The sequence below is a fragment of the Xenopus laevis genome, chromosome 9_10S (assembly GCF_017654675.1).
Source record: "Xenopus laevis strain J_2021 chromosome 9_10S, Xenopus_laevis_v10.1, whole genome shotgun sequence".
In the NCBI taxonomy this organism is placed as follows: Eukaryota; Metazoa; Chordata; class Amphibia; order Anura; family Pipidae; genus Xenopus; species Xenopus laevis.
The window spans coordinates 77,475,018-77,502,379 of NC_054388.1; the positions used below are offsets into that span (position 1 = coordinate 77,475,018).

The 27,362-nt window shown below is 37.5% G+C and overlaps 1 protein-coding gene across 1 annotated transcript; it reads right to left on the minus strand.

The window, feature by feature from the left end:
• Positions 1-372: 372 nt before the first annotated feature.
• Positions 373-26,689, minus strand: cyp20a1.S (cytochrome P450 family 20 subfamily A member 1 S homeolog). Its single transcript, XM_041578876.1, is given in 13 exon segments — positions 373-3,252; positions 7,406-7,495; positions 13,071-13,135; positions 14,352-14,472; positions 14,578-14,698; positions 15,353-15,407; positions 16,678-16,793; positions 18,308-18,386; positions 21,096-21,263; positions 22,333-22,478; positions 23,510-23,676; positions 24,071-24,120; positions 26,618-26,689. Coding segments are annotated over 13 exon segments (1,401 nt in total). The 3' UTR covers positions 373-3,101.
• Between the last annotated feature and the right edge of the window lie 673 nt (positions 26,690-27,362).

A 27,362-nucleotide genomic window follows, 5' to 3' on the forward strand; every position in this document is an offset into this window, starting at 1 on the left:
TAAATGTACCTGTGAGTACCGTTACAAATAGAAGACGCCTATGTGAAGCCAAGATATCGGCAAGGAGCCCCCGCAAAGCCCCATTGTTGAAAACTAGACATATGCTGAAGTTGCCAAAAACCACATTGACTGGTCTAAAGAGAAATTATGGTCTGATGAAAGCAAAGGGTTTTTTTTTTACGGTCTATGGTCCACTGAGAGTTTGTCAGATGACCCCCAAACACTGAAGTCACAGTACACTATGAAGACCATGAAGCATGGTGGCACAAGCATCATGATATGGGGATGTTTCTCATACTATGGTGTTGGGCCTATTTATCACATTCCAGGGATCATGGATCAGTTTCAATACATCATGTTGCCTTATGCCGAAGAGGAAATGCTCTTGAAGTGGGTGTTATGTAATCCAATAGAAAACTTGTGTGGTGACATCAAAAATTTCGGAGGCAAAACCAAGAAATGCAGAAGAATTGTGGAATGTAGTCCAATCATCCTGGGCCGGAATACCTGTTCACAGGTGCCAGAAGTTGGTCGACTCAATGCAACACAGATGTGCAGCAGTTCTCAGAAACACTACTTATACAACTAAATATCAGTTCAGTGATTCAAAGGAAAGCAAAATCTTGAAACATTTTTAAGCTTATAAAGTGAATGTTTGAGTTTGTGCAGACATTGCTATTTTTTTAACAGCCTAATATTCCCTTTTCTTCACTTTCTCTAAAGGAAAACCAAATATTGCATATTTTTACTTCATGATTTGAGTCGGAATAGAATGTTCAGTGTTCCCAATGCATTTGTGTGTACGGAAATAAAAGCTATTATAAGGATTTTGAGTTTTTTTCACTTTTTTAAAACACACTGCTATTATTCTGAACACAACTGTATGTCAGGTTGGGGAGTCCATTGCAACAGACCAACCTGAACTGACAGCGTCATCTGTTTTTGGACCATGCTGGCATATGCATCAATATGAGCTGGATACTATGATGGGTTAGCCAGTATACGGTTACCCTAAGGTAAGGTTCCCACTGGTCCCGGTTTCACCTTGCTCCACAAAAACAATGTCCTTCTACAAAGTCCTCCCCTGCAGCTATTGGCTCAAGAATCCCCCCTCCCATTTTGTAACTCACCTGTCTACAACTGTGAAGTAGGGAGTTGCATTTATGTTGGCAGCATCAACATTATGACAGTAGCAGTGATGGCAGCAGCAAAGTATACTAGAACCCTGCTTTTACATACCAGGATTGTATGTATTCCCAGAAATGCCGTTGCATCTTTATGGTCCAGTGCTGGTAAGGACACATTAATTTTTTCCCAGGTTTAAAAGCAGGGCCCTACTGTATAACATACATACATATTCTGTTTTTTTTGGAAGCTGTAGCTGTAACCTTGAGTGGGTGTGGTCTAAAAGTAGACCTGGCCTAAATACAAATTTGTGTGATGTCCTTCATGCTCCAGAATTTTATAGATTTCCTGTATTTCACTTTGAAAATCTGGTAACCTTATCTTAAAGGGAGAGCAAAGTCACCTGCACTGGGAAGGAGCTGCCAGCGTGGGCGGCCATGCTGGGACACTGAGATTAGTATCACAGCTCTCAATCATTATGCCCCAGGAAACTCGCTCATTATGTGCAAAGATGTGGCTCAACATGACTGCCCACACTAGGGTGATCCCTCCAGCTGTGGGAGGCTTAGAAATGGCAGGGGCATTCAAAAAAATGTTAGTTTCCTCCAACCAGAGTAAGGCTCCATTAGCAAATGGAGGGAAACAATTTTTGGACAATGCTTGTTAAGGTGCTTGTTTAGGAAGCACTGGAGGTGGACATATCTGGATTGAACATCTGATTTTTCATGCCTTATGTAGACTGCTAAAATAACTGGGTGTAAGGTCATCAGGGAAAGCCTATGTCTAGTTGGAAATATAGGTAACAACCCAAGGAAGTCAATTGGAAAGATAGAACTAGCATATGGGAAATAGCACGTACAGCTATTTTTAGTTGGGTGGCTGAGAAATACTAAACCATTTTATTCAAGCAAACTGACCACCTTTTAATTTTAGTTCTAGTACTGGACTAAGTGAGTTATGTAGCAAAAGGCCAATATTTTTTCACAATCAGCAGGCAACACAACCAATGGGATCATTTACTTACCAATCCATAGTATGCATAGTGCAATTACCACAATGGTATGTTTTTCCACAGTGAAAACCCTGGAGCTACCACCACCTTCAGAGGTGGCACCAGCTCCAGGGTTTCCCTACATCAATTGACACACTTGCACAAAATTCATAACAGGAGGTGGGACAATGGCAGCAGCAACAAGCAGAAGTAGTGGCTTTGGATGCCAGTGCTATTAAGAGCAGAGACACGCGCAAAGATTTGGGGAGATTTAGTCGCCCGGCAACAGAACGCCTCTTCTTCGGGCGACTAATCTCCCCGAACTGCCTTCCCGCTGGCTAGAATCTAAATTGACGACGGGGTGATCGTTGCCTCAAAAGGAAACTTCGGGCGACTTCGGAAAATGAAGCGATCCAAGTGCCATCCCATCTGTGATTTAGAATAGTCGCCAGAAGAAGAGGTGATTTGTCACTGGGCGACTAAATCTTCCCGAATCTTCGAGTGTGTCTCTGCACCATGAATGGAATTTTTTATCTTTGCCCCACGCACCTGCACTTGCAGTAAGTAAATGACCTCTAAATAGCTGATTTGCTGCTACTGATAACTGGATGACGGCTCCTTATATGTTCATAGAATATTCATGCCCATCAATCTGGTATGTTATCTGCACCTGTACAGAATTCATAATAGATGCAAAGTTATCTTCAGCCATTTAGAATCCTTTTTTAGCATTTGTAGAAGTTTCTTTAAGAAATGTAATGACCACATTACATTAAAATACCATGGGGTTCATTTTTAACATGGAAAATGGAAGCCTTAATAATTAGACACCAACTTCTTGCTCTATTAAAAAAATATGACAAATTAGTAATAATTTGCAAAGCTTCAGGTAGCCAAACTGTTTAAAAAAAGCTTATCTTCTGAGAGATAATTGTATTTTGGTATTCTTGTGAAATGGGTGCAACCGTTCGAGTACAAAAGTGGTTCAGCTTCTCTTTGACAGAGTGATCCAGGCCTCTTCCTTGGGTGATGTGACCAGCTCATATTTGGACTCCATGACTTGTCCTTTAACAGGAAGTAAATTCAACTTTCTTACAAGGACACAAAGAAGCACCATTGCAACCATGTAGGCAAACCTAAAAATGAGAAGTAGATATTACTTAGAAAATGAATAATCATCATCTGAAGATGAGTGACACCAAAACTCTTTGAAACAATTCAGTTGTGTTGTTCTTCATTGTTCTCATTTACAAACTCAAACACATAAAAACAAAAATGCACACACAAAGTGCACTATTTTAATTTTTCCCACAGTACTTTCCCACTGTAATTTCATGGTAATGAGGATGCAAATCACGTTTACAAATTATGCTCAGGCTGAAGTTGCATTTGGTGTTGTCAATTGTGGTGTAAATTATATCATATAAGGCATGCCAATACATGTATGTGGGGAAATGCATCAGCATCTCCTTCAGGCCGCCCCTTATGAATACAGTGCCATATTACCTTGCGCAAAGACCTATAAATGCAGGAGCTCACTGCAGCAGAGTGCAAAGAGTTAAATATATAGCTTGCACCTGTTTTTGTATAAAGCACCCTTGCCCTGCCAAACAACTGGATTTATAATATAGTAATAGTATGGAGGGTTCTATGCACAATAATGTCAGATGAATTGCCTTTATGCACTGTGCAATAAATAAGCCCTTGTATCTTTACATATTTCAAAGTAATATCAGGTTTATCAGACTGTCCTCCAATATATATGGGCTTAGAAAATTACCAATAAAGGTTACTGGAACAGCCTTCGACCCACAACACAGGGTCATTTCCAATTAGTAGTTATCCCAGTAAGAACAGAGGCAATTAATCACTGTCAGGAATGTAAAAATACATTATGTTACATTTCAGCTCTTTTTCTGTTAATATTTGATGGTAATACATTTTACTGCTGATTTTAAGTAAATGGTTATTACAGGATAACTAAAGGCCCACCATTGTAATAGTCATGTTGCAGCGCACTGATGTGTTGCTTCTCTTGATTAGCAGCCATATGCCACTTAAATTGTGAAACCCTGACTTACATTTCATTTTCCTCTATAACAGTTTCTGGGTTTAGTGCACCTACCAGTGTTCATGCTGAACAGTTACCATGCAGTCTGCATACCCAACACAAAGCGCATAAAGTTTTGGGGTCCTGTGTTTTTCCTGGCCTGAGTAACCTGCAGGTGGGGTGTATGATCTCTCCTCTATTTGAAAATTCTGGTGCTCTGGCCAAAGCCTTGGCTAGAGAAGGCCAAAAAACACTCCCCTAATTTATGCATTGTGTATAAAAAGGTAAATTAGATTGTAAGCTCCACTGGAAAAAGAATAATGATGAACAGTCTCTAAAGCACTGCATAAATGTGGTGGCACTATATAAATATTAGGACTGCTGACTCTGGGAATTGGGAAATGTACATTAAAGCATAAACTAAATAACAGCCACCACCAGTATTTTAGTATTTTGGGCTTGACCTCTCTACACTGTAGGAGTAACCCAAAACATTCTAATATAGACCCACCACAACTCAAAAAGGTTAAAGGAATTGTTCAGTGTAAAAATAAAAACTGGGTAAATAGATAGGCTGTGCAAAATAAAAAAAAATATTTCTGATATAGTTATTTAGGCAAAAATGTAATGTATAAAGGCTGGAGTGCATGGGTATGTAACATAATAGCCAGAACACTACTTCCTGCTTTTCAGCTCTCTTGGTTTACACAAACTGGTTACCAGGCAGTAACCAATCAGAGACTTGAGGGGAGGCTACATGGGTCATATCTGTTGCTTTTGAATCTAGGCTGCATGCTGAAGATCAATTGCAAACTCACTGAACAGATATGCACCATGTGGCCCCACTTCAAATCGCTGACTAACTCAGAGTTATAGAGCTGAAAAGCAGGAAGTAGTGTTCTGGCTAGTAGGTTAGACATCCAGTCACTCCAGCCTTTATACATTACATTTTTGTATACTCTAACTATATTAGAAACATGTTTTATTTTGCACAAGCTATCTATTTACATAGTTTTTATTTTCACTGAACTGTTCCTTTAAGTGGCCATGGTATGACCTGCACTATATGGCCAAAAGTATCTGGACTCTAACTAAAATAGGTCTACAGCTGGAACACTTATTGCTGAAAAGAACTATTTAAAAGGACCAGTTTGGTCAGGGACTCCTTATATTGTTAATGAAGATTCTTTAATTGTACTTTCATTAATACATTTTGGAAGCAATCTGCACAGCCTCGTCCCACAAAGCACAGGTAGGGAAAGGTATACCCCTGCCTGAGGATAATCCAGTATTCAATAGATGTGTTTGATTCTTTGTGTTTTCCAAAAGGTATTTTATTAACAGGTAGTAGTATCTTGAATTAATCTCAGCAATTAGAGATGACATTAGTCAACTATCCTCTAGAGGAGAAGGTTCCTTTAGCCCTTTATCATCATATAACAACATTCTACAAAGTCCGTCTGTTGGGTCTAGGTACCCAACAGCCTTAACCCTCAAGTTTTCCAGCTGGAAAGCCAAATAGAGGAATTAATAAAGGCCTATTCTACAACTAGGATACTTCCAAAGGCAAAATCAGCCCAAAAAGCCCTGTTTGTTATGGCAAACTGATTGCAACCAAAATAGTTTAAAAAGAAGTTGACATATTGACAAACACAAAGGGCCCCTAGATTAGAGATTAAGTTTTACTGTCACTTAATTATAATGTATTTTGGCAAAATAAAAATAATTTTCAAACTAAAACTGTACTGATTTGCATTTGTGTATGTTTTGAAGGCTGAAATCTTAGATGATTTGCAGTTATTTAATTTTCCTATAATTAAATTTGTTCTAATTATATCTCCAAATCTTTACTTAATTGCTGTCTACAAGTGCTGCATATTAAGTGCTTTTCACATGACAGCGCTTCCACAAACTAGTGACATTTATGTTATAAATGAAGCTTATTTAAAGGGGAACTCTGGCTTCCAAACCAAAATTTGATAGAGAGGCCCACATAACAGAAACCCCTAATAAATCCATCACAGTTACCTGTTTCTTCAAAAGGTATGAATAAATGCCATTTTCTATGCTGAAATTCAGCTGTTTAACAGTTCTTCTCTTTCTGCATCAAATCCTGGCAGGGAAGGAGGGACTAAACACTGATGTTACAAATTTTAACAACTTCTCCACAGCTTACAAACAACATGCAGGAACTACACAACCCACAATGCATTGCACTGTGATGTTCCTTTCCTTATTGAAACCACGTGTGCAGGGAATTGTGGGGTTTGGAGGATGCAGGCTGAGGACAGGTGGCTGTTGATACAAAGTAACAGTAGTCAGCCAGCTCAGCAAAGTAGTCAGAGAGATCAGCAGGAGAGCAGGGGGCTAAACTTAAGGAACTGTCAGAAACCATTAAAAATCATGAAAAGTCTGCATATTTTTTATATGATGTATATTGCAAAGTTGCTTGAAATTATGTTTACTTTTCAAAAAGCTTAAGTTATGTTTTTGTGGAGTTCCCCTTAAAAAAATGCAAATATAAAATATATATATTATTCACACATCTTGAATAAAAATCAAACAAATGTATTGAAATCCCAACATTTAAATACATTTGTTTGCAATAAATGTGTGTATGTATATATTGAAAAAGAGTCAAATACCTATAGTCGTATGCTACAGTCGCTTGCACTCTAAAGCAGTCTTCGATTACTGTGGTGCTGGGTCAAATCTTGTTATGTATAGTTCAAAAGGACCAGCACAACATATTTGTGCATCCAACATTTCGGCCCACATTAGGGCCTTTATGAAGGACATATACACACACACACACACCCCTACCCACTACTCTACATATTCCCCCCTCCCTGCTTCCCCCTGCATAAGTGATTACCCCTGAAAGTGCACCTAATTCATGTCTCATGTATAGGTGCAGAGTAAGCGCAATGCAGCTCATGGACGACATCTTTCAGCTCTTTGGTATTCTTCGAGAAGTAAACACTGTATTGGCGCATGCGCAGTTGGAGTAGTCTTCCTGTTCATAGCAACTGTGCATGCACCATAAGTGTCGGAAGTTGCTGAAGGGAAGAGGACCTGAAGAATATCGAAGAGCCTGAAGATGGCGCCCATGAGTTCCAGAGAGGGGTCTATGTCGGGTAGTGTTTTAATTATTGGGGTTTAAGTTCTCCTTTAATAGTGACTATTAGCGGTAATCTTTTTTGAAGGTGAATCCAATCAGATCGATGTTTGTGGCTTACCTTAACTCTGGGCATTCCTGGCTTCCTGAAAAACCAAGTAAAGTAAGGCTCTGCTTTGCAGTTTCATCATTAAATCTATCTGGATCAAATCTGAAAAATACAAAGCATAACATGGGAATAAAATTATTTTTGTTTTACTCAAAGAGAATCACTGCAACAGAGGCCACACTTTAGAATAGAGGGAATGAACTTTCGTTTAAAGCAGCGTAGGTGGTTCTTCGCAGTGAGGGCAGTTAGGTTGTGATATGTTGGGTTTCATTTGGAGGGGTTGAACTTGATGGTCTCTGGTCCAATTAACCCAATTTAACTATGTAACAATAAATATATTTAAAAACGTCATGCAAGTCAAAATGTACATGGGCACACTGACAAATCTTACTTTCCACAGATTAAAACATCAGAAATTGTGCCCTATTGCTTGCGGGGAATATCAGCATGACAAATTCTTATCCAGCAAAACAGTATGAGTTTAACTTTGAAGTAACAAACAAGTAACATAGGGAAAGAGTTGGGAATAACAGTAAATACCTAAGATAAAATCTACAGTGAATATTGCTTCAACAGGAAAGAATACTTCATGAGTCCATAGCCTTAGAAACATCTATAAGCTGCTGCAATAAGATGCATTATGGGGTATGTGGGTTTATTGTTCTATGACAAATAAAATCAGTTGCCCTAGTAATAGACCCTATAAATAGGTGTTGAAATCCAGGTATATGACCTGTTATCCAGAATTCTGGGGACCTGGGGTTTTCTGGATAAGGGATCTTTCCATAATTTGGATCTTTATGTCTTAGGTCTACTAGAAAATCATGTAAACATGAAATAAACCCAATAGGCTGGGTATGCTTCCAATAAGGATCAATTAAACCTTAGCTGGGATTAAGTACAAGGCACTGTTTTATAATTACAGAGAAAAAGAAAATCATTTAAAAAAAAAAATCTGGATTAATTGGATAAAATGGAGTCTATGGGAGAAAGTCTTTCCGTAATTTGGAGCTTTCTGGATACAGGGTTTCTCAAAATAAAATAAAAATCCAACTCGGATTAGTTATGTCAACCTACCCTGGGAATATGTTTAAAATAGACACTATGGGGCAAATTCACTAAGATGCGAAGTTGCGCCAGGCGCAACTTCGCCGCACTTCGCCAGGCGTAGTTTCGCCAGCGTTGATTCGCTATATAAAGCGAAGTTACGCTAGCGAAGGCTAATTTGCATACGGCGCGAAATTCAAATTTCAATGGAGGAACACGTATCTGCACTACAAATGCCTAGAAAACCTTCAAATCAGCAAATAAAAATTTTATTTTGCCCTACACATGTGCCCACTGTCTAGGTAAGTTGCCATGAGTCAGGAAATGTAGGGGGGAAGGAGGGGAGCCCCAAAAATTTTTCGATCTTTTTCAGCCTATCAGCCATCATGTAGAAAACACGCCAGCGTTTTTTTGGGACTTAGAAAAAAAATTGACTTTTTTTGAAACAATCCCTATCTACTCTATTGCGCTTCGCCAGGTCTGAGGTGGCGAAGGAAGTCTAGCGTAAAAGGTAGCGTTCAGTACACTGCGCAAGTTAGTGAATTTGCGTAGTTTCGTCGCTAGCGAAAATTCGCCTGGCGTAAGGTTGCGAAGTAACACTAGTGAAACTACGCCAGCGTTCGTTAGTGAATTTGCGCAGTAGCGAAAATGCCAAACGCTAGCGAATTAACGCTAGCGTTCGGCGCTTCGCGCCTTAGTGAATTTGCCCCTATGTATCGTCAGTGCTTCATGCATGACCAGATTAATATAAAATCAAAAACATAATAGTATACACTTTTACACTTCACATTTATACACAAAGAAAGAAATTCCAGTGTCCTGTGTGTTGGACAGAGAAGGGACAACATACGTGTAGCTGGATCTAAGCAGCTGGAAAGAATCCAATGGTTACTCAATGGGGATTTTTGAGCTTGGCGTACTTTGTGTAACTGATCCCATACCTGTACAATGCTAAGTAGACTATAGACAGACAATATAAGGAGCACTACCAACATGCTTTATATTTAAAAACCTCATATTATCAATCTCAAAGAGGAGGGTATCACCAGTCATGTAAAGGTGTTAAAATGATGTCACAACAGGTAATCTTGAAAAAACAGCCATCTTTGGATGTGGTCATTTCTCTTTTAAACTTGCCTATAATAATTAACACATATTTTTATGTATTGCTGCGGAAAGTGAGCAGCTCAGTATACTAATTAAAGTTTGCACTCAACAAACAGCCTTGATTTGGGTCCTGACAGCAAAAAAAATCCATAATACCCCTCCTTCAATTACCTTCCCGCCTGCAATGAATCTGGCAAATAACACATTCAAGATCTCATGGATCAACAGCATTTCAGTTCAGCAACTTAAAAAAGAACTGGAATAACCATTATTATGTAAAGAAAAGCGGGGTCCTTCTGACTGGGAGTACAGGATTTGAGATCTAGGATATAGTCTGCCCTCAATACATGGAGCACAGAGGGGACCCGATCCACAAAAAAGGATTAGGGTGCAAAAAACACTTTGATTTTTACAACTAATTATTTTTGTCGTAAGAAAATATGCAAGTCGGGACAGAAAAATTACTGTGATTACTGTAATTCTAATGGCAGGCTTTCCTGAAGTGATGGATGTGTTGGAAAGGTTAGTTGACAATGAAATGGGGAAAGCTGCAGCAAAGGAACAGTCTTTTCAAAAGGAATGAAAGAAAGATATGTGGGAGGTTGCATGCAGGAATTGTGTCCTTAATGTTGGGGATTCTAGTCACATTTCTAGACCAGAGCACACATGTACGATGGAATGGTATATGAGCTTAGCATCTAAAGGCCAGGAAGTTATATTGGATTAGTGAGGCCAAAGAATGAACAAGAGAGATGGATAGCCACGTACAAGAATAAACAAGGTCTTTAAAGGGATACTGTCATGAGAAAACATGTTTTTTTCAAAACGCATCAGTTAATAGTGCTGCTCCAGCAGAATTATGCACTGAAATCCATTTTTCAAAAGAGCAAACAGATTTTGTTATATTCAATTTTTAAATCTGACATTGGGCTAGACATATTGTCAATTTCCCAGCTACCTCCAGTCATTCTGCTGCAGCAGCACTATCGACTGATGTGTTTTGGAAAAAACATGTTTTTCCATGACAGTATCCCTTTAAGTACAGGCCCGGATTTAGGGAGAGGCCCCCTAGGCCCGGGCCTAGGGCGGCAAGATGTTTAGGGGCGGCAAGATGTTTAGGGGCGGCAAGATGTTTAGGGGCGGCAAGCAGGCACCCCTAACACCTATATAACAATCAGTATAAGCCCTAAACTTTCCTCGCCATGATCACCATCGCCCCCAAGAGCCGAGAAGAGTAGACAACTAGACACAGAGAGAGGAGAGGGAACCACCAGGCCAGCACGTATATCTTCTTCCTGGTTGTGCACAAGGAACGTCATCAGGTGCCGTGCGTGCGCACACAATGTTGTGACGTCACTCTGCGCACGGCCGCGCTGTTGTTCGCATCACAGACTCTGCAAGCCACACGGACACGGATCTCTCTGTGTACAGCACGCACACGCGGCACAGGATAGATTTGGCTGGTGGCTGCTGCCTGCTTGGCTGCAAGTCAGCAAGTGCAGTGTTATCTGCAATTTAAAAGCGCAGCCAGCCACAGTCAGCAGGCAGGATTTGATTTCTGTACTTTTTTTCCTTTATTGTAAATATATTATCTTCCACAGTTCCACTTGGTTGGTTAAGTAATAATTATTATATTAATCTGAGCTGTCTGCTGACTAAAATAATAATATGAGCCAATTCAAACAGGCTTTAACAAATGTTTCTGCAGCTTGCAGAGCTTTTTTTAAAAGGGTTTTTTTCAGAAGTTGTAGAATATCATGGTCAGCCTTCAGATCCTGAATCTGAGAGGAGTTACCTACAATCAGGAATATTTGCAGAACAACCCTCTCGGCTATTCCTAAAGGTGGCCATAGACTCAAAGATCCGCTCGTTTGGCGACATCGCCAAACGAGCGGATCTTTCCCCAATATGCCACTAACTGCATGGCTATATCGGGGGTAATTCGAACGTTCGGCCGCATGACCGAACGATCGAATTACGATGCGCCGAGGGGCTCTGACGGGTCGTCGGGTAAAAATCCAACCTTCCCGATCGATATTGTGGCCACATATCGATCGGGAAGACCCGTCGGAAGCCCCCATACACGGGCAGATAAGCTGTCAAATCAGTCCAAACGACCGATATCGGCAGCTTAATCTGCCCGTGTATGGCCACCTTTACACATGCATAAAAGTGCAATCAAATCACCGAAATCCCACACAATCCCAACCAATATAATGGCTTGACCCAATAGGTGGGATCACAGCCTGGTTTCATTAGTAGTGTGACCAAAATTAAAGTATTTCGTAGCTTTCTGAATTATGGGTTTCTGGAGAACAGATCTCATACCTGAAGTACAATGACAACATATCAGATGTTGAAGCTGAGAAACTGTATTGTTTTCTGTAATATATATGCTCATTTTGGATTGGATGTCAGCAAATTTTTGTTTTAACCTTTGATATATTGTTTTAGCGGCTTCAATTACATATAGGGATTTGGAAATCATCCCGTTCCCATTTTAGTTTCACCTTACACAGAGTCCCATAAGTTTTGTATGTGTTAAAGGCAAACATTTATAAAAATAAATGATTTTAATATAATATGGGGCATATTCTACTTTGTTTACATATGCCACATTTAGAATGATTTATAATGAGTGTAGTTTTAAGCCATTTTCAGTTTCATCCAAATTACAGAAAAGCCCTAATCCATAAAACCCTCTTGTTCAAAGCATTCTGGATTATAGATCCCATAATTAATAAAAAAAAATAACCTCTGTATGCAAAGTTAATAGAAAGAGAGAGATAGAAAAAAAAAAAGAGGTTGGTGGTGTAAAGAAGGCAGCTGCTAGTAAAATTGTGATGTTTTACTGTGACCAGCATTTCTTTCTCTATCTACTTGTAAAAGCTGAAATGGAACAAAAAATAAAAAGGAAAAAAGAAACTATATTTTGTGTTATTTGCTTTGCTTAAAATGCCCTTATTTAAAAAGATAAATTCACTTGCAACACACTTAGCTGTTGGCCTGGGCTATGAAGACGATAAACTTATTGTGCCTTCCTCAGGTCTCGAAAGATTTAACACTTTCTTAGGCACAATAAGTGTGTAGCACATTAGTTCTACTTCTTATCCATGCGTTTTTCTTACATACATGACATTTCAAAATATAGTTTATATGTAAAGATAAGGTGATCAAGATATTTTTTTCAGAACTCGGCATCTAACATTATTAGTAATGGTAGTGCTGATATGTTCATGTAATTAAAATACTTAGTCGACAACTAGTAAAAAAAATAAGTGATTGTAGGATAACCATTATCTACCAATATGTACCATATCAATATACCAGCTTCATATGGCTCTCGTATACTCATTGCACAGATTTTTGTATGTGTAAATGTGAGGGTCACATAAATGTACATTATATGGGGATGTGAATTCACATACATTAATCTATAAATGGTCTGAACCCAAATCTGAACTGCTATGAAACGTTGAAGCAAAATGATGTAGATATTTATTGTGGAGACAGGATATTTTACCTGTAGGCTAATGGCCATGCCGTATTATCCTGGAGCACAACACCAAGGGCATACAGCACAAGAGTCTGGAATGAAAGTAAAGTACTGAAGATTAGAACTATGTATACCAAGAATGCCATGTACAACTCATTATTTATTAATATGTAAAATAATAGAGGGTATATTTGTTGTATTATAAAAGGGGATGCTCACCTTTACATTAACTTTAAGGAATATAGATGGGCATCTCAAAGCACCTTATCACTTGGTCCTTATTATTATTATTTATTGCTTTGCTTTTGTTATTATTTATCTTTCTATTCTGTCTTTTTGCAATCAGCAAATAAAAATGCCTGGGTTTACCCAAACAACAAATTAAGGGGAAGATTTATCAAAGTAAAATCTGCGCCTAAAGTCTTGTTATTAGTATTTTTGTAATGCTTGTTTTTATTTTCAGGCACTCTCCAATTCATTTTCAATTTTGAAACAGATAAACTATGGCACCATTAGAATATTTAAAATGTGAGGACCTTACACCAAAAGCAAAAAAAAAAAAAATAATAATAATAATATATATATATATATATATATATATATATATATATATTTTAGTCTGATGAAACAAGTTATAATTATACAATCAGAAGTTATACTGATGTAAAGCCAACTGAGCCTGTTACTCAGAAAACACTGCAACGACTATGTCAAGATGGTAGCACTGTGCTAATGGGCTGCCTCTCTTCAGCAGGGAAATAAGTTTATTTTGACACAAATCCTGCCAGAAAGCTAAATAATTTCCCCCTGAACAAGCGGAAGCAAACATACAACAAAAACAAGGAAACAATATAATGGACTGGTCTAAAGATGGTTGTGCATGATACATATTCACAAATAACTCAAATAACTCAAATAAGCTTGGCCTCTTCTGCAAAGATGCATGGGATAAAACTGCAAAATCTATGTCTGTTAATTTGACAGAGGGGCCCAGCTATTATGCCCCTGTTTTGGTGTATATGAACAAACAACTTCAAAACCATATGAAAACAAAAATCCATACATATCCTTTTAAATTTAACATTAGCAAGCAGGACTAATTAGTGCATTGACAGACAGCCAATGTTTAACAATACTCTGTTTTCTACAGTTAAATCTTCTTCTGTGCAGGTGACAAAACATCTAAAAATATTTCCCCATTGGCGCCAGTATACACTGCCGAATCAGCACTGGATAATATAGGAGAAGGCAATTTCTGGCACTTAAGTGATTTAAATATTTAACCACTGGTGGATAACTTTTTGATGCACCTCTTATCTCCTTTGGAATAATGTTCTGGTCGACTCTTCCTTCCAGCTCCTGCAGTCGTGCAGAAATAGGTGTCAGACTGGCTGTGCGCACAGTTTCGCACAAAATCTGCCGACAGTAACTGCCATACAAATAGCCAATAATTAAAATGATACTATAAGTCACTTGCAGTATATTTACCCCACTCAGAGAAGGGGGCGCTTGACTGTTACAACTTTGTACCAACCTTAGCTGCTCTAATTTATCCATTGTTATTGGTCCCTTTCCAATAACTTGGGTCACCTCTTTGTGCAGCTTGTCTTGAACCTCCTCTGAGGTAGTCAAGAAATAGATAGCCCATGTACACACTGTAAAGCAGAACAGGTGCGTGTTTAAGCTTGTTTATGATTACTGGCCACATACATACAGCATCACTTAAGCAACATTATCCTTTCAAGAGTTTTTGTAAACTCACATACAAAATGTTGCATAATAAAATGTCATTCTAAGAAATGTGTACATATGCAATGTGCAGTACATTTACTACAACACGTCCAGTGATTTAAAGTTATAAGTGTAAATTGCTAATGAAATCATCTGTCGGTTTGTTTCTAATCTCTGCCCTGCTCGTCCAATGTACCCCTGAAACAATGTTGCCATAGTCAGCTCCCATGCAGAAAAGACTCCATTTCCCACATATTATGCGATTAACAGAGCTGTAAAGGAGGATTCTTATGGAAATGAATGATGAGAACTTGTTTCAGAAGTTTTATGAAGGTGGGGACCGAATATATTATAGCTACACACACCTCATATAGTACATCATCATAAGCAGGAATTTAACTCAATTATATGTGCTTTCCCATCTAACAAGACAGTAAGTGTGGTTCCTATCTTTGCTGCAAATCCTGAAGTGAAAAAAATTGGCAACTATTTTTTTTTTTTATAGCTGTAACTATAACTGATGTTTAGCAAAATCTTTAATGATAAAAAGTTCACAGTAAAAGATGCATGGCACTTACAGTTAGCAGTAATCACACACCCTGCCAGGGAAAATATCATGCTGTCTTCAAGAACCTACAAAATTTAAACTTTTTGTCAGGTGTCATCTGAGTTTCAAGAACAATTCTACAGCTATAATTTTCAGTGTAAATCAAAATAAGCTCCAGAAATATGGAGAACCAAGAAATAAAAGTGAGAACTATATATTTGCAATTAAAATGCTATTTAAAGGATAAGGAAAGGCTAAAACTAAGTAAGCCTTATCAGAAAGGTCCATCTAAATATACCAATAAACCCCCAAAGTAGTGCTGCTCTGAGTCCCCTGTCAAAAGAAACACTGCATTTCTTTCCTTCTATTGTGTACACATGGGCTTCTGTATCAGACTTCCTGCCTTCAGCTTAAACCTCATTGACCTGGGCAAGAACATGCTCAGTTTGCTCCTCCCCCCCCTCCCTTCTCCTACTGTAATCTGAGCCCAGAGCAGGGAGAGACTCAGGCAGGAAGTGATGTCACACCACATTAATACTGCAGCTCCTATCCTAAACAAACAGAGTTTCTAGAGTTTTTTTACTCAGGTATGGTAAAACATTCTACAGAATAAATATAGCATTCTAGCTTGCACTATTGCAGCTAATCTATTGGCAATAAAATGCCTCCTTACCTTTCCTTCTCCTTTAAGGACACACAAAGAGTTTGAAATAGTTTTACTTTATAACATAACAAAATATTTTGCTAGGTATGTTTTTAGCGTGCATTAAAAGTCATACATATAACAATCCACAGAATTGCAGAAGATGTTAGAAAGTTAGTTTCCCAAATTATCTTGACTATTTTTGATTATAGTATTTGAAATATATCATTGTGTGTTCTCAGCCTTTTCTTTATCCCTGGTGTAACCAAAAGTCTCTTCTCCTCGGTTGGGATTTCTAAGCAATGACTTATGAAGCCGACTAAAATTAGACAGCAGGAACCCTGTAGAAACCACAGCAATCAGTGGCAAACTTGATGACCCAGAGTTTATGATGGAGAGAGGGGTCGGAGGGCAGTGGATGTCTACTGTAAGATTTCACTTCTAGCATTGTTTTTTTTTAACTAGGATGCACAGACATACATTTTTTTTCAACCAACCCCTCCAAAAAGCTTTGGTCAATTCTGAATTGGGTCCATTTTAAACGTGCCTGGTAACTGTTTTTTCATTACCATTTTTATGAAGATGAGGGCTCGGATTTGAATAAGACAAATGCTAAAATGTTTCGAAGTGATATTATTTAAAAAAAGTCACTGCTGAGACCTTGCTATTATGTATTCTTTATGCATGGAGTATAAGTCTAGACGAACACTTACTTGCTTGTCACTTAGATTCCCTTGTAGTAAGGAGTCCACAAACACATGTTTCCCTGGGTTCTTTACCTTGCGCTCCTTTATAGCTTTCTTCAGCACTGTTTCCATCTCCATCAAAGCTTTGGCCAAATGAAAAGAAACAGATATTTTAATTTGTACAGAATATAAGAATTTAATGTTTTACCATCCATTGGCAATAACTTTAGAAATAATCTGTAATAAAATATTTTAATCTTGTGTAGAAAGCCAAGCATGACATTTGAACCCACTCACAACTATAATTGTACTAATTGTATACAGCTGCTATGTAGCCATGGGAGAAGCAATTAAAGCTGAAAAAGTATAAAAGGCAAGGTTATACAGCAGATAACAGATATTCTCTGTAGTATACAATTGGACTCTTCAGAATGTATCTATCTACTGTATATCGTGGCTACACTCCAGTTGTGCCAGTACAGGGCAACAGTACATTATATTGTCGTTCCCTTAAAACATTTTTGGTGTTACTGTTCGTTTAAAATTATATGGGGTTGTTTGGCATCCAAAAACCTAAACATAAAAAATTTACCCAAGACCATGGGTCATTGCTCCACACACTGCCATCGTCTTATTCATTCTGAATCGTGAGCAAGAGTAAAAAGCCAAATTTAGAAGCAAAAAAACAGTTTTTCCCTTTATTGCTCATGAACACAGGGCCAGGGACCGCAAAGAATATCGTGGTGTGGTGCTCCTACACAAACAGGAGCACTGATCAAGGGTCTCAGGTAAGCCATTATAATCACAAACCCTGGTCATTATACTTATTCACTTTTATTCACATTCTTTTGTACTTTGTACTTTGACCCTGGGCCATCTTTAAGACAAATAGCTTGTATGAGGTGAATGATTACACCTCAGTCATTTAAGGCCACACTCTTCTGAACCAAAAGATAAATAGAGGATGCATGATGATTTGTCAACATCTAAAATAGATGCAAATTTAGGTTAGAGGGCATTTTCGTGTGCTTTTACTTCTATTTGGTCCTCATAGGTCTCTATGTATATTAGTTCATGTCAGCAGCAATTATTCTAGATAAAAGTTGCATTTTAAGATTAGTGGTCCCTTTACATCACTTTACATAGTAATAGAGTATTTGAGTTTAAATTTTAAGCCTTGTAAGAAAACTAGGCAAATATTTAAGTATGTTCAACAGTACACATAAGGTTAAATCAAATTAATCATATGGACTCCCATCATATGGGATCACCTTCCCATAATTCTAAGCATTTTGATTTCCTGTACGGTTTCCTGAAGAAATCCCACACCTGTACAGCTAGTTCCTAACAAACAGTCAGGCACCTTGTATTTACACTCTTTAATAAAAATCCATCATCAATATACAGATATAGGATCTGTTGTTGGGACCTGATCATAATTTGGATTACCATACCCGAAATGTTCTATGAAATTATTTTAACATTAAAAAAACAGAACTTGATCAAGGTACATTCTAAAATGTAAAGGGAAATTATTTGTAAAAACTAGAATTATTTGCTTAAAAATAAAAAAATCAACTCAATGGGAGATGGCCTGGATAACATGTTTCTCGTTAAGGGATCTCATACCAGTATATACAAAATAAATGCAACTCACCATCTTCATACTGCTTTTTCCTACTCGGACTTCTTTCTATAGACCCATCTAGAAACCCCTTTCCAATTTCTGACCAAATCTGAAATTAAAAGCAGAAATTAACCACAGTAAATAAAAGAACAGTTAGGAGATAAGAATGTGGGCAATGTTTAAATAGTGTACTGAAATAAATAAAATGAGAGTGTTGTTGTAGGAGATCAAACAATTATTGTATGTTGCTATGGTGGCAAAAACAAAGTAAAAAAGTCAGTTTACAGTTATTGAATCCCTTATTCAGGTATCAGGAAGATACACGAAAATGGGGGACTAGGAGGCATGCCTGAGAGTCCTCCAGCATTAGGCATTCCTCGCTCTTTATGAATTAATGTTTTATGTCACAAAATTCTTTTAACACTATTATAAATGAATCCTACATTATAATGTTATGGAGCAGCTCTACCTAGGGCCATGGGAGCAACCTTGTACACTGCTTGAAAATAAAAAGATTAGAAAAAAAGCCATATAAACAACAACAAAAAAATGTTAAAATGCAAGGTAATATGTGATTGGGTAAACACAAAGTATAGGGTTCCTTTTTAGTCACAAAATTCTTCTCAACTGCCTTTGGTAGTAAGGCATTGTACCATTTTAGCCACGGAAAAATTATGAGGTTAGGGGATACCATGTTTTGGCTGAGGAAGTAAAAAAATGCAGGCTTTTGAGATGATAGTATTACATCTCTTCTTCAGGCTTACAGATGTTACATTGTCTGTAATTGCAATAGCATTTTATGAAATAAATCTCTTTAGGGAACCAAAAAATGTATACTATGGTGCACAATATTGCGTGAATACTTGAGGACACCATGGACTCAGAATGAGCTTGCTTGATGTGTACTTAGTTTGAAAATCTGGTGAGTAGGTAATTTTACCATAGGGTGGCTGACTTATCATCCTTGGTCTAACTCGCTTAAAGGGTCTGCAGCACATGGCACTTTTGAAACAAGTTTCACGAAATTAACACAGCACAGTGTGTTGCACTTGGCACTTTATTATACATAATTAAGGGTACTGCTCCATAGTATACATTTTGAGAGTGGACAAATGAAGGGTAGCTGCAATCAACAAACCTAATAGTTGAAGACTTCACAGTATAAGCGATGAATGAACTTTGTTTGTATTGCTTTTTATGGCTGCTGTAACAGCTAACTGCACTTACACTCTGTACCTGCCATTCTTCCTCTAACCCTCCCCTTCTCCTCCCTACCCCCTCCACCCCAAAGCTGAAATAAAAAACAAACACTGTTAAAAAAAAAATGTAAGTATGCTTATATAAATTTCCCAAGGCTTGTAACAGATTGCTGACAGTCTGTATTATTTGTGTAATTGTAGATTTTGTTTTTAAGATTTGTCCAGAATAGATAATGCAACAACCAACTGTTACAAAGTCTACAGAGTCACTTACATTGTTGTCATTGCCGTAGGGCAGTCGACTGATGCACACTAAAGAACAAGGAAATCTTGATTCACTGGGGTGTGCCAATATGTTAGTTTGTCTTAATTTTTTATTTTTTGTAGTTTGTAAATTATTTAAATTGTTCTTCAGACTATTTCCACCTTTCAAATGGGGGGGGGGGTGTCACGGATATCTAAAAAAACAAATGCTAAAAAAATGTAAGGCTACAAATTTCTTGATTTCTTTTTATTTATCAGCTTTCTATTCAGGACCTATCCTATTCATATTCCAGTCTCTTATTCCAATCAATGCATGGACCCTAGCAACAAGATTGCTGAAATGACAAATAGGAGAGCTGCTCAATAGAAAGCCAAATAACTCAAAAACCACAAATAAAAAAAGCAACACCTTTAAGCAACCCCACTGAATCCAAATAAAACATTTTTTCCTTGGCTCAGTGCTCCTTTCAAATAAAAAAAATGCACCAGCACAGGGGAAAAATGAACAAACCAGCACCACAATTGTACTTGCCCATGCCAGGCATCCATCACACTGACTTACACTTGCACAGTAGAGTCAAATCAGAAAATGTACCCCTGTTATGCATGTGCAAACCCAAGGGATTCCTAAAAGCAAGATGTTTATCTAAAAGGAGCAATAGCCAAGGGGGTTTGCATAAAATAAAATATAAATTAGCCTATTTGTCTTTCAATTCATACAAAATGAATAACTGAACTAAAAGGCAAACTTTAAACTAAGATGTAAATGTACAGCACATCCAAGCAAAACTGTTTTATGCTTATCTGTATATATATATATATATATATATATATATATATATATATATATATATATATATATATATATATATATATATATATATATATATATGCTAGACATTTTCTTATATTGATGTAGCTTACTACCCTTGAAAACATATTATGTAGAATGACTGACAGCTCCCGATGTCTCTGCTTAAAACATTTGGTATTCTCCAGTTTGGCTATAAAAGTTGTGCTATCCTACACACATAGCAAGTAACAGGGTCAGAGAAAGTCCTAAAAAATATATTTTCTCTACTTCTGCCTGTAGGGCAATAAAGTCGTTGATTTAATGAATTCCTACCCTATCTGTATTTTGGGTTGCTTTACAACCCTCCCTTTCTGTATAATAGATTCAAGCACATTTTCTACTGCTGTAAAAAATATCAATATATTTGCTCACAATATGGTTTCAGAATATTAGCCAGCTTTTTTGTGTGAATCTGCAGGTCAATGCTTTTACAGTATTGCAGAAAAACAAGACTTTTTTCTTGAGCCTTAATGAGGTTGAAATACCTAGAAGAACTACTTACAGCATCATGATTTCTGCGGAAACGGATCACTTCCCGATCATCTTCAAAGCTGCTACCCAGTGCGATTTGGGTAATAGACTTCATCGCAAATCCAAGCATATGCTGGCACAGTGGAACATGCTGAGATTGGGGATAAGTACCCCACTTTGCTAACAATTCTTCAGAGAGCTTAGAAAAAAAAATAAAAGAGTACTTGTCAGGGAACTATCACTATAACAAAAATTCACAGATAGCAGATGACTTTTTTTTACAAATAGGCTTTAATTTTGTTTAAACAAATTATTTTGTATTTTCTTAACCCATTTGTTTTGGGTTGCAAACAATACATACTGTACTCTGTCAGTGACTGACACCTGGCCTACAGCTAGCTGTATACCTACAGATCCAGGTTCGACCAGATCATTTGGCTACCCAGATATGCAGGGCTCGATTGTCTGATCTGATGATTTGACCTAAGAAAATGATTAGATCACAAAAGGACCACATCACTGAGTCTATGCTTATGCAACAGGATTTTTAAATCTGCTCATACATACATCTGGCTTATCACCAGCCATTATGCAAACCGTCAATTTGGTTTCAAAGATGGACCAATAAGCCGCTGACTCAGTTTGAACTGAGTAAGTTGGTGGCTAATGATGGTCCATTAATGGTTAGCTTCTCTAGCTGATTCAAACATGAATCAGCAGTGCACTACTGGCACAGTAGAGTTGTTACATTAGAAAAATAATGTTGCAGAAGCACACTTATATTACTCATACAACCTAATGGAAAAAAAGAATAAAACCCATCTATGAAACAGAAAGTTTATGCGCATCTTTATATCAATAATTGTTCTCCATAATGCAGCTCAAACAAAATGATAAAATAGATATAGATGTACAAATACATATTTTATGAAACAGTTAGCAGTTAAGGTACGTTCTACTTGCTATTGATTAGTAATCTCATAAATAAAGAGGAAATTATAGCCTCTGGATATCTATTTTTAACTAAATAATAGCTCCCAGAAGCCTATGAGTCTATATAGATTATCAGCTGTTGTGTTAAAAGTCTGAACAAGTATTCAAAATGTCTATCAAAGAAAACAGTTTCTGCGATAGACAGAAAAGAAGGAAATAATGCCAGCTAGTGGAGCAAGACAGTAGTGGGTAGCCAATGAACGTTAAATGAAATCAAATACATTAATCATTTTTTATGGATTGATCACATGATTGGTGGAGACAAAAATTAGCACCTTTATTATAACAATGAAGTTGCTATATAGGGCCTTAGTGATACCATTTTCATATAGTTTTTTCTGCACATGACTCTCAGCTGCTTCGCCAATAACACCGGACTGATACCCCAATAGGGATTTTAACATCATCTGAAATGGATCATCTGAAAAAAAAGAACTGAATTAATTCCTTAATCTGTACATAAACATAAGCAGATGATCATTGAAAGGGAAAAGGCAGAACTCAACTGGAGGCACATTCTGGTAGCCCCACATTACTTAGCCAAGAACATTAGGGAACAGATTGTTTCCCCTCTTATAAGTTAATCATTTGCATTCAGACAGGAAAACATAATTTTCTTCTTTTTAGCACATTTTTAATAATCAACACCATGCTCTAAAAAGTATTCTTGCTCCTTCTTTTGAAATTTACTGGATGTTTACTTTGGTTTGTGTCTAAAGCTGGGCATACTAGGCAAAGTCAGCAAAGAAATGTATATTTGCATCAGCCTGATTTGGCCTTGTGTATGGATGGCCAAATCAGGCTGATCCAATCCTTTGTCCCAGAACCAATTATTGCATCATACTTCGGGTCTATAGAAAGAGGAAATTATCAATGTGTCACCCAGGTTTTCTAACCTGTCCAACAGATATCAGATTTTTGCCAAATATTGATCAGGCAGGCTGAAAGGCAGGCTCATTCTGGAGGGGGGATTCAGCAATAATTGTATTTACAAACAATCAGCACCTGATAGATCCCCTTTAATGATAACCTCAGACAGCATTTTATCCTGCAGTGTAATAAAAACACGCTGGACACCCCTGCAAAAACATCGCAGCAGCCCCTACCTGGCCCTCTCTCCACTCGCCCACTCATGCCAGGGGTTGTAAGAGTGTGGCTGGGGGTCTACTATTAGGGATAATATAAAAAGGCCTAAAATTTCACCCACTCAGGTAACCCACAACAAAATTATTCAGACTGCACTAGATCAGATAAAGCCAAAGGCTGATTGGTTGGTACAGGTTCATGTAAAGGAAAATGCTTAACCGTATGACTGCCATTTTATATCGGTTTTATTGATACATGATGTTAACTATAGTTGAAATGCGACTGCTCTTACTACAACTATTGCCATAGAATTTAAAACATTTCAGACAAGTAAAAGCTGTCATTTGGAAAGACTGTAAAACTCACAAGTTTTATTTGGATTGATGTGTTGCTTTAATAGGTCAAGCGATCCAAAACTCACAACAAGCCATCGTCCAAACCAGAAAGAAGCAACAGGACCAAATCTTTCATGTAGATTAACCAGGAACTCATGTAAACTGCCACTGTTCACAATATCCTGTAGATTCCCATCTCTAAAAGAGTTACAAATAAAACTTTTTTCCCCAGTTGCCACAGAGTCATTATGCAAGTCATCAACATAATACCAAAAAAAAAAAAAACACAAAATATTTAATGACAATAATATATAAATTCTCCTCAAAGGACAGCAAAGTAACAGATGATTTGTCTGCGGTAGGGACATATGTTATACTTTCTTCTAACACTTCAGAGCTCAAAGCTGAATGGGGTAGTGTTTGTTACCAGTGGAAAAGGTGGAGCAGGCCACTCTCTGAAAAACCAAGCTTGATGAAGCAATAATTTCAGAGAAAACAGATTGCACCCCTTAAAAAAGCCTAACTAAAACAATGAAACAAACTCATAATCATCACTGGAAACTGAAATAGTAGACAAGAAAGTGTTACTTACTTCTCCTCTGTTGGAGCAAGGCCAGGAATGCCACATGCCTGGCTGGAAGACTTAAAAGTAAAATATCCATTATTTTCCATGTTATAATAGCTTGAAATTTGCTATTTGCCTACTACAATGAAAGCATTTAGTTGACTTATAGCTTGTTTGAGAAGGGGTCGCATAGACAGAGTAAAACTTACACAAGCAGACATGAGCACTATGTTTATCTAATATAAGTAATTTAAAATAAAAATGAATAATTTGTTGTGACAGTATTTGCTCCAGTGTGCCATAAGTGGCCAACTTTTCAGCAAACCTTCTTCAAAGTGTTAGCAGTTTATTAAGCAATTACACATGAAAGTCAGATTTGCATTTCCCTTGAAACATTAAGGCAATGTCTGTTGACATGATTACCTAAATTCAGGTTTATTTATCTATTCTTATTTTTTTAGGCGGGTTCCAAATGAAAAGGCTAGTTCACCCTTAAATTGACTGGTTATTTGTTAATTATGTTTTGTAGAGCAGCTCTCCAGTTTGGAATTTTACTTGCTATCTGGTTGCTATGGTTCAGTATACTGGTGCTCCAATATATGACACAGCTCCATTCAAGATACTGTATTAATTTAAAAAGTCTTTATTAGCATGTGGCTTTTAGATCTGCAACAAGCAGTATACTGGTGCAAAAAGGCAGTGATTTGAATAAGTGATTGAAATATGAATAGGAGAGTAAAAAGAAATAAAATAAAAATATTTTCTTAGCAACAACTGCAATGTTGCTAATAATATGACACAAAGCAAACGTGAAGTGATTACATTTTTGTACACAACCATGTACATTACCATACTGTTCACCCCCAGAAATTCTGCATCACGACGGGCACTGCATGATGCATCAGTATGTACACAAAATAATATCTTCTTTGGTAAAACTTGCGCAAGTTGCACTGCACAATAATTCATCTGTATTTGCATTGGAATTGGGTAATTGCAAGTGCACAGTTATAAGCATCACTTGGCACTAGCCAGTTGAAGCTACTGACACATCCTGCTATAGAAACCCTGGAATTAATGTCATGTCCATAGTAGCCCAACCTCCACGGCTGCTAAAGAGTGATGTGGCCTCATATTTGAGTGGATGTAGAACTACAGATAAAGACTTCTTTTTAAAATGTTCCCTTCCCCAGGGATACAGGTTCATGGGAGGACACTGGCATAGTTATTGGCATAGTTATTGAATACATGCTAGATAGGAATGCTTTCCAAGAAGAGGAGTCAAGGAGCATGCATCTCTCACACCAAAAAAAAAACACTGCTAACGAAGAATTATACAAACAAGGCAGAAACTTAAAGGAAAACTATACCCCCCAAACAATGTAGGTCTCTATAAAAAGATATTGAATTAGACAGCTCATATGTAAAACCCTGCTTCATGTAAATAAACCATTATCATAATGATATACTTTTCTAGTAGTACGTGTCATTGTGTAATCATAAATAGAAAATTGCCATTTTAAAAAATAAGGGCTGCCCCCTGGGATCGTACGATTCACTGTGCACACAAACAAACCATACATGTTAGGTCACATGAGCCAATAAACAGACAGAGTTCTGTCTTTTGCTTCAAAGCTTCTTCCTGTTACAGTTAGAGCTGCAGTATTTCTGGTCAGGTGATCTCTGAGGCAGCACACAGACCATCCCGAAATGGTGGCTCAAGGCAAGAGATGTAAAAGGGCAATATTTACTTAAATATATATTCCAGTTTGGTAAGATTCTTTAATATGCCACTTAATATGATGTAAACTGTTGCTTAAGTATTCATTTTGGGGGTATAGTTTTCCTATAGGTTAACAATACAACTGACACAAACAATACAAATCAAAACAATAAAAACAGAATTATATTTTGTGTGGGAATTGGAAATTTGAAAAAGAGTTGGCACATGTACCAATGACTTTAATCTAGTTCCAATGCAATCAAATAGAGATGACTGGTGATATGTAGGACAGACACCTCAATTCCAGCCAAGACTCTAATTTCCACATTACCTTGCATGTTCTGAGATCTGGCAATAAGTAGAATCCTAAAAGTGTACAAAGCAGGAGAGAACTGGAGTCTTGACTGAAGGAGACTGCTTGGTTTCACTCTTAATTTACACTGATAGTCCCTTTAACTAGAATACCCAGAATCCTAGGTCAGGCTTGGCTTTGGGCAGATGGCAGGAGTTCAGCTGAGATCACACCCATACTGGTAAATGAAAGAACTTCTCACTTTGATAGATTGGGCAATAGGTCAGCTATTTTTCATGACTGAATGAATATTTATAAGAAAACGATTACAATAAACCTGATGTATAAATGATTTATATTTTCACTATAAAATGCACACCAGCATGTCAACGTTTTATGTCAACAACTCTTTTTAAGCACTTTAATACGCACCCATGCCATATATTGTGCCTGTTCTGCTCACCAATAGCACCTTGTTGGCTTTATTGCATTAAACTAAAACTTCCTACATGCTCATGTTCTACAGCCTTGCGACTCATAACGAAGCAGCTCCTCTTACCGGGTAAAGCTACAGAACAGCTCCCACCAGAATCAGTAGAAAAGTTATAGCAAAAATTGCAAAGTCCAACATCCTGCCTTTGCAAAATGTATCCCTTCCCCTCTGTCTCTGAGCTACAGGTTCGATCGGCCTTCCGCTACAAACCCTCCCAGCCCTGACTAATTGATATTTGAATGCGGAAGTGCGGAGGGAAAGGGTGATGCTGCCTGGATCCAAATGGTTACATACAGTTGTGCGCTTGGAATGATCACATGACCGAACAATGGGAAGTGGCGGAACTAGACGGGACATTTCAGTGGGAAGAGTGGGACAAACGAATGGCTGCACTTATGAGGGTATCGCACTCGCAGTCAAACAATTGTGTAGAAGAGTCTGCTGGACAGTTGGGCGGCGTTTTAGCTTTATAGAAATTACTAATAATAGTCTTTCATTGAGAGTTTAATTGGCAAATTAAGTTTTACCAAATACAATGGCATTCCTCCTAGCATTTCTGAAATAAAAAGGGATGAAAATAGTTGATTTTTTTTGACCATGCCCATTTTTGTGGTCACACAACCTAATTATCATGTTCATTTTACAAAATTTGTCAGGTTATGAAAGTCTGAACATATTTCTGTGTTGTTTTTTTTCAGTGTATTACAGTTTTGCTAATGAAGGTGAATCGCCGTTTAAGCTTTGAGTCTAACTTCTCCCAAGGGACCTGTTATTTTATATTGTTACAATTACTTATTTGCTTATCTCAAAA